At 55.9% G+C, this 7276-nt stretch overlaps 2 protein-coding genes across 2 annotated transcripts in view; one reads left to right on the top strand and one right to left on the bottom strand.

Annotated features, from left to right (window-relative positions):
• PDCD1 (programmed cell death 1) overlaps nucleotides 1-1563 on the bottom strand; it is a 7053-nt gene extending 5490 nt beyond the window's left edge. Inside the window, exon 1 of the mRNA XM_009883416.1 lies at nucleotides 1491-1563. Within this exon, the coding sequence (XP_009881718.1) occupies nucleotides 1491-1563 (73 nt within the window). The remainder of the gene's footprint in view (nucleotides 1-1490) is intronic.
• Nucleotides 1564-1982: 419 nt separating this feature from the next.
• TCTEX1D2 (Tctex1 domain containing 2) overlaps nucleotides 1983-7276 on the top strand; it is a 10765-nt gene continuing 5471 nt past the window's right edge. The window contains exon 1 of the mRNA XM_009883415.1: nucleotides 1983-2020. Within this exon, the coding sequence (XP_009881717.1) occupies nucleotides 1983-2020 (38 nt within the window). The remainder of the gene's footprint in view (nucleotides 2021-7276) is intronic.

Here is a 7276-nt window from a genome sequence, read left to right as displayed (position 1 = left end):
CCCCTCCAGCCTGAGACCATCTGACAGTGCAGAGTGACCTGGATCTTACGATGCCACCCCTTTCCAGTCGCCTGTCCCCTCCTCGCGTGTACGTGGGCAGCCAGCCACCCGCCAAGGGGGGTCCTGGCCAGGGATGCCAGGCTGCTCCCAGCACAGAGGGCAGTTGGCCACAGCCACAGCCCCCCCGGCCCTTAGCACCAGCCCTGCTGCTTCGCCACGTTTCCCTGCCTGTCATCCCAGTGGGTTCATCCTCCCCCGGGCAGCAGGGATGCTGTCACAATGTCCTGGCTCAGCCAGCCCCATCCAGCAGGATGAGGCAGCCGCTGCGTTAACTTTTGTTCGGAATGATAAAAACCAGAAAGAAGCATTTTTCACATGGGTTATCTGAGCAAACGATTCAAACCATCAGTGCTTCGAAAAATTCATGCTGTTAAGAAATTTATCTTCCCTTTTTAGAAATTATCACCAACAGCAGCCCCAGGGCTTGCAGACAGAGTTAGAAAAGTCCCTCCTGTCCCTCCAGCACTGTCCTGAGGCCACAGCACCATGATCTCAGCGTTACCAACCAGAAAAGGAACCTGGACAATTCCTTGACGAGATACAGGATTAGATGGAAAACTGGGCTGAGAAGTGAGGGATGAGACCAAAGAGGAGGAGGGAGGAAGGGAAGTGCCCTGGCTCCCGTAGGCAGCGCTGGCTGCGGCAGTGCCTGCACCGAGAGATGTAATTTTTGCAGTGTTCTGGGTTTCTTGTGATTAACAACAAATATTCAGCAGGCTTGGGACTTTGCTTCCTACCCAGTGCCACCGCCAGCAATGAATGAAGGGCTCCGAGGACTTCTGAAAGCAGAGGTTGGGTTTACATGTTTCCCTGCATCTTCCCAGAACCAAAGGTAACATCTGGTCCAAGAGATGTCCAGCCCCGTGCCCACCCTTGGGGCAGAAAACACCCGAAGCCACCAAAGAAAGAGATGGGCTGTGAGGAAGGGGGGACATGGCTTCATCAGGGCTCTCGCTCGCTCTGCCTGGACTCACCCCTTCCCCTCCACCTCCCGTTCTCCCCAAAATTTCACCCTGAGCAACACCACACGCAGGACCCTGTCTCCCTCAGGCTCAAGCCCAAACCAGGAGGCGCACCCCGAGGGCGCAGCCCGAAGCTGTGAGAGCCAGCACAGAAAACCCCAGATGCTGCAAGGCGCTGGCAAACCCAGAGGCTCAACACCAAACCCTGACTTTGCCCAGTGTGCCCACAGCGTGGTGCCGGCACCGCGGGTGGGGGACCTGTCCCCTTCTCCATCCTTTAGCCCCCATTTCTACCCAGAACATCCCCATTTCCCTTGCTTCAGCAGCATGTACCCAAAAGCCTTCAGTTTTTTGCCTTCCTGATGCCAGAGCTATTTTTAACTACAAAGCTCTCAGCCTTTAGACCTTTTCCACTGTCTGCGAACGATGCGGGCTGTGCCAGCAAGCACACCGCGCTCCGGTACCTACCCCGGCGGCAGCCGACCAGCATGGGGCCGCAGCAGAGCAGGACGGTGCAGAGGCCAGTCAGGGCGACCTCCATATTGCCCCACATCATCTTCGAGGCACCCAGAGCCACGGTGAGGCAGTCGGTCCCCTGCCCGGGTAGGTGTGCCGTGCCGTGCCGTGCTGTGCCGTGACGTGCTGTGCCGTGCCGGCCCCGACTCTCTCCGTGCTTCCTTCCCTGCAGTGGCAGCTTGTTCTCTGGCGTGCACAGCAAGGGCTGGGGTGGAAATGAAACGTGCCCATCTCTGCCCCAGAGGGAAACCCGGGCTGCCTCCCGCCCCCGGCTTCCTCCCCACAGAGGCAGGGATCAGCTGAGCTGGGCCTGGCCCCTTCCCCTCCCCGCGCGCTCCCGGCGCGCTCCCACGCAGGCACCCAGCCGCCGAGCAGCAAGGACGGGCACCGCTAAACCCGCACCCTTTTTGGGGAAAGCTCCCAGGGATGGAGCAGGCAGGGACCATGGGGGACGTGTCCTTGGCTCCAAGCCTGGCCCATGAGTAAAAGGGCTGTCTCAGGTTCCTAGGCACCCATGGGTGCTGCCACTGGGTGCCCATGGCTGTGTGGCACCAGGCAGGGTCTGAGCAGCCATGGGGCCCCCTGAGTGCCGTTTCACAGGCTGGCTTCAACACGAAAGGAGAAGGAGAAGGAGAAGGAGAAGGAGAAGGAGAAGGAGAAGGAGAAGGAGAAGGAGAAGGAGAAGGAGAAGGAGAAGGAGAAGGAGAAGGAGAAGGAGAAGGAGAAGGAGAAGGAGAAGGAGAAGGAGAAGGAGAAGGAGAAGGAGAAGGAGAAGGAGAAGGAGAAGGAGAAGGAGAAGGAGAAGGAGAAGGAGAAGGAGAAGGAGAAGGAGAAGGAGAAGGAGAAGGAGAAGGAGAAGGAGAAGGAGAAGGAGAAGGAGAAGGAGAAGGAGAAGGAGAAGGAGAAGGAGAAGGAGAAGGAGAAGGAGAAGGAGAAGGAGAAGGAGAAGGAGAAGGAGAAGGAGAAGGAGAAGGAGAAGGAGAAGGAGAAGGAGAAGGAGAAGGAGAAGGAGAAGGAGAAGGAGAAGGAGAAGGAGAAGGAGAAGGAGAAGGAGAAGGAGAAGGAGAAGGAGAAGGAGAAGGAGAAGGAGAAGGAGAAGGAGAAGGAGAAGGAGAAGGAGAAGGAGAAGGAGAAGGAGAAGGAGAAGGAGAAGGAGAAGGAGAAGGAGAAGGAGAAGGAGAAGGAGAAGGAGAAGGAGAAGGAGAAGGAGAAGGAGAAGGAGAAGGAGAAGGAGAAGGAGAAGGAGAAGGAGAAGGAGAAGGAGAAGGAGAAGGAGAAGGAGAAGGAGAAGGAGAAGGAGAAGGAGAAGGAGAAGGAGAAGGAGAAGGAGAAGGAGAAGGAGAAGGAGAAGGAGGAGGAGGAGGAGGAGGAGGAGGAGAAGGAGAAAGAAGGAGTTTTGCCTCCCTAGGTGTGTTTTTCCACAGACAGCTTCACAGAGCGCAGGGGCAGGTGCCCAGGGCTAGGGTGCTGTTATTGCAGTGACCTTTGCAGCACGCTTCTATAACTTCTCTCCACTCACCTTGCTGACTAATACTCGCATAGAAAACAACCAAAGGTGAAAGCCCGCTGTGGCTGGCTCCTCCGCTTCTCTTGAACACAGCCTCGGTGCCCCACAATTTTGGAAAACGTCAGGGGAAAATTAATAATCGGGGTGAAGGATGTGATTCTCATGATGATATCATTATTTTCCGGGCTTTCAGAAATTAGCTGTGGGGCTGGGGCTTGCTCACCTCTCGCTTTCCGACATAGCCCCAGCAGGGGAGCGGGCTGGGGGAGCCACCCCTCATTCGGGATGGCCAACAAGGGGTCTCTGAGCTGGGGCAGGCAGGGCTCAGCCTGGGGTGGTGGCTCAATCCATCCTGTCCTGGGTCCTCTTTTCCACTCTACTCCTGGCATTGCAGCATCACTCCTTTCTTGTGAGCTTCTGGCCCTGCTTGGGCAGCAGAGCAAGCCTGGGGGGCTGTCCCCTCCTTGTCACCTCACCATGCCATCCTGGCCAGAGGCAGGATGGCATGGGGAGCGCTCTCCACCACGTACAATGGTGCTGGTGGGCGTAGAGGTGGACATCGCCTGTTGTTCACAATTTCCTGCATTCTCATGAAAAAAAAAAAACTAACTAAAGTAAACTAAAATGAATCCCAGAAAATATGGAAGCTCACAGTAAGGAGGCTTTTCCACTTTGAGGCTTTTTGTCCCCAAATGGTGACACCAGGCATCCAGGCTGGGTGCGGGGAGGCTTGTTTGGTACTTGCAACGTGTTTTGGTTTCTAGAGGCGGAAGATGTGATCGCTATCACTGCGGAGATCGAGACTCACCAAGCCAGGGATCGACAGGAAAAACTGGCTCATTCTTCCCGCCCCGCGCGGCAGCACAGGGCTCTGATTAAAATCGTAGCACAAATTGCTCAAACTTTCCAACGCATGCTCAAAATGGGTTGTTAGTTGTTACCCGGGGTGGGGAGGCTGTTGTGTCCTCTAGAAACCAGTGGTGGCTAGATGCAGAACATATGGCAATGCTTTCAGATCCTCAGGTTCCTTCGGAAACCCCTGCCCCAACAGTCCCCCACTGCTCCCCAGCAGGAACCGACACCGGAGCCTTTCCAGGCTGCTTGAGGTGCAGGATGAGACCGTGTGCGGCCAGGAAGTACCGGGGAAGTCACAGAGCCGCAGAGCAAGCAGCAGAAACTGCAGGGGAGGGCGAGCCAGGAGCCCTCCGGCAGCACGCTGATGGAAAGCTTGATCCACCGCAAGAAAGGGAACAGGGGTGGTTTTTTCCTCTTTTTGCTGAAAAAAATAAAATTAAATAGGACAAGAAGAATAAAAAAGATCAATCTCGCTGCTAGGAAGCCGCTGTAGGGGAAAAAGAGGTGAGCAGCAGTGCCATGCCCCAGCCCAGCTGTGCCCCGGGTGCTGGCACCGCAGAGGACCCTGGCCCTGCAGCAGCCCCTGGGCTTTGGGCAGGCTTTGTGCCCTGCCTACACCCTGCCTGCACCCTGCCAGGCCAACGCAGCTCCCGCTGACTCCAGCACCAGCTTCTCCAGCACCAGCCCGGCTCCAGCCATGCTGCAGCTCCCGCTCATGCTGGTAAATCCCCTCCAGTCCAAACAGGGTGGATGGCACATCTTGGGGTTAGCTAAGGGGGAGGGGTGTGTGTGTGTGTCTGAAAAATGTCCTTTGATGCTTAAAAAAATGAATTCTCTCTCTGAGGTAGAATATGGTGAATTGCATGGGGCAGTCCTCTTCTATTTGGCCACTGAAAGAACAAAACAAGGGCTAAAAAGGAAGGAGAAATGAATGAACGAGAAAACAGTTTGTTCTTCAAAACTAAGGGACAGGAACTTCAGCAAGCACATGTCATACCACGTCATTGAAGCACAAATGTCCCTTTTTTCCCCAACAAGAAGCTGGCCCAATGTGTCGGCAAGGGCCCCACCAACGCATCTGGGACACAGACGAGGCCCCATTCTCCTGCAGCCATCACTGTCGGGGCACACAGCTATCACCCTGGGCAGTCACCTCAAAGGATCGAGGGTCAGTCCCAAAATGGCTTAAAAGCACCCTGAGGTATTTAAGGAGCACTGACAATTTGGAAGATGAAGAAGAAAGCAATGACCAAACACCTCGGATGGAGCCAACTGAAGCTCAGAGATGAATGTCCTCAAAGCCCAGGGAAAGCAAAGCTTCCCGAATGAGATGGGGAACACAAATTACCACAAAATGATGCTGAGGAAGAGAAACCCACCAGTTCCCAAAGATCCCTCCCCCACTGGTTTAACTGAATTCACAGCTGTGGGTCTGGGCCAGGCAGCAGGCGCCATGTCTGGGGCAAGGGGAGGAAATGGTTAATAGTGTTTGCAAATAAACACAGAGAGCGTTGAGGTCTTTCAGATACTTCTCAGAAATTAGGAAGGCCCCTGCAAACAATTTGCATGAGCAGCGCGTGACCCTGCGGGGAAAGGCGGCGAGTAAAGGAGCACGAAAAGGGGTGAGTAAGCAGCGAGTGAGCGGAGCACGAAACTGTTCCTTTAGCGAGCGGAAATCTGCAGGGCTCGGGCAGGGTAATGGCAACTCTGACGCCAAGGTGCCACACAGTTATGGCATGGGGCCACCACCACCTTCAGCATGGCAGCGGGGTGCTGTTGCTGCTGATGATGATGCCCGGCCCCGGTGGTACTAAGGGTGGACCACCTCTAGCCAGCGGTGCTGCTAAAGGCCGTGGAAATCGGGAGGTGCTGCTGCTGCTGAGGGTCTCAGCAATCCACCCGTGCTCAGAGCGGGTTGGGGCAGGACCCACCACCAGTTGGAATGCATCTGTGCATCCCAAACAAAACTCGGGCAGACACACCTCCCGCCTCCTTGTGCAACCTCACACCCTCCTGGCACCCAAGGGGCACCTCCAGGCACCACCCTGCCCGCAGAGCCCCAGCCCTGGGTGCCCCCCAGCCCTGCCGCACGTGATGGCCGCCACCAGCCCAGCGTCCCCAGCAGCAGCACGCTCCGCCCCGGCACCGGCTGCGCCTTCACGCTGTTTCCATTCGAAGCCCGGGGACCTTTCTCAGCAGCGTCGCTGCACGTAAAAAGGGTGCGATCGCGGAGATTGCTGCATCAAGATAAAAGAGCGGAGGAAGCAGGATGTCAGCTTCTCGGGAGGGGGCTGTGTCATACGCAAGCCATCTCTCACCAGCCTTCCCTGGGACAGCCAGCAGCTGAGGACAGGGTGTGATGGGGGGGCGATACTTGGGGGGGGCGACAATTTTAGCCCCTTCTGGAAGAAGTTCCTGGAGGAAGGGGGCAAGGCTGGGATCTCCATGCTGAGGATTTGGGATGCGTGGCCCAGAGGCAGGGAGGGGGCACAGGGTCTGAAATGGGGGGAACAGGCTGTCCCCCCCCTGCAGCCGCAGCCCCTGCAGTGGCCGGGCACTCCCAGCAGGAGCTGGGACACCAGTGCAGCCCCCCCTCCCTCCAGCCAAGGCCATGGGCTCGTGTCCTGGTTTGAGCAACACAGGACTAATTTCTCTTTCAGTAATTTTTCTTTTCAGTAAAGTCTCTTCTAATGCTCGGGAAAACTGCACTTTTAGGAGACGCTAGTGTCTGAATTTGTGAAAATACTTACTTTATAGCCAGCTGCGGGATGTGGGTTTCAAGGTCTCGGTATTTTCGGGCTCGCCAGGTGCAGGGATGTGGATGAGCGAGACCCGGGTGCTTGACCCAAGCTGGCCAACGGGATTATTTCATACCATGAACGTCACATTCAATATAAATTAGAAAGTTTGCTGAGGAGTTCTCTCTCGCCCTTGATAACTGCGATCCTGAGAACACCTTGCCCCGGTGCCGGACCCCTGAGCCCTTCCATTCCTCCCGAAGCCGTAGCGCTGGCAGTGTCCCACATTTGCTGTCCCCCATTGGGAGTGCACAACTTTCTACCGGTTGAGTGGGCCGAGTATAATCCTTGTGTATTTTATATTGGTATTGGGATCAGTGTTGGTTCTGTAGTGCTATTAATGTTAAGTATTTAGTCTTTATTAAATCCGTTTGTATTTCAACCTTTGGGTTTCCATGTTTTCCCCCCCGATTTCCCTTTCCGGGTGGGGAGGGCTCATCAGGTGACAGAATAATTGAAGGACAATAAATTGTTGCGGGTTCCTCCAACTGTAACAGCTCTCGAAGACACCTCTGGGCATGGGGACCCCCCCTGCCCCGCCTGGGGGCCGCAGCCGCTCCGGCCCACCCAGCCCCCGG

The sequence above is a fragment of the Charadrius vociferus genome, unplaced genomic scaffold (genome assembly GCF_000708025.1).
Source record: "Charadrius vociferus isolate BGI_N301 unplaced genomic scaffold, ASM70802v2 scaffold214, whole genome shotgun sequence".
In the NCBI taxonomy this organism is placed as follows: domain Eukaryota; kingdom Metazoa; phylum Chordata; class Aves; order Charadriiformes; family Charadriidae; genus Charadrius; species Charadrius vociferus.
This window is presented reverse-complemented; position numbering and strand designations above follow the sequence as displayed.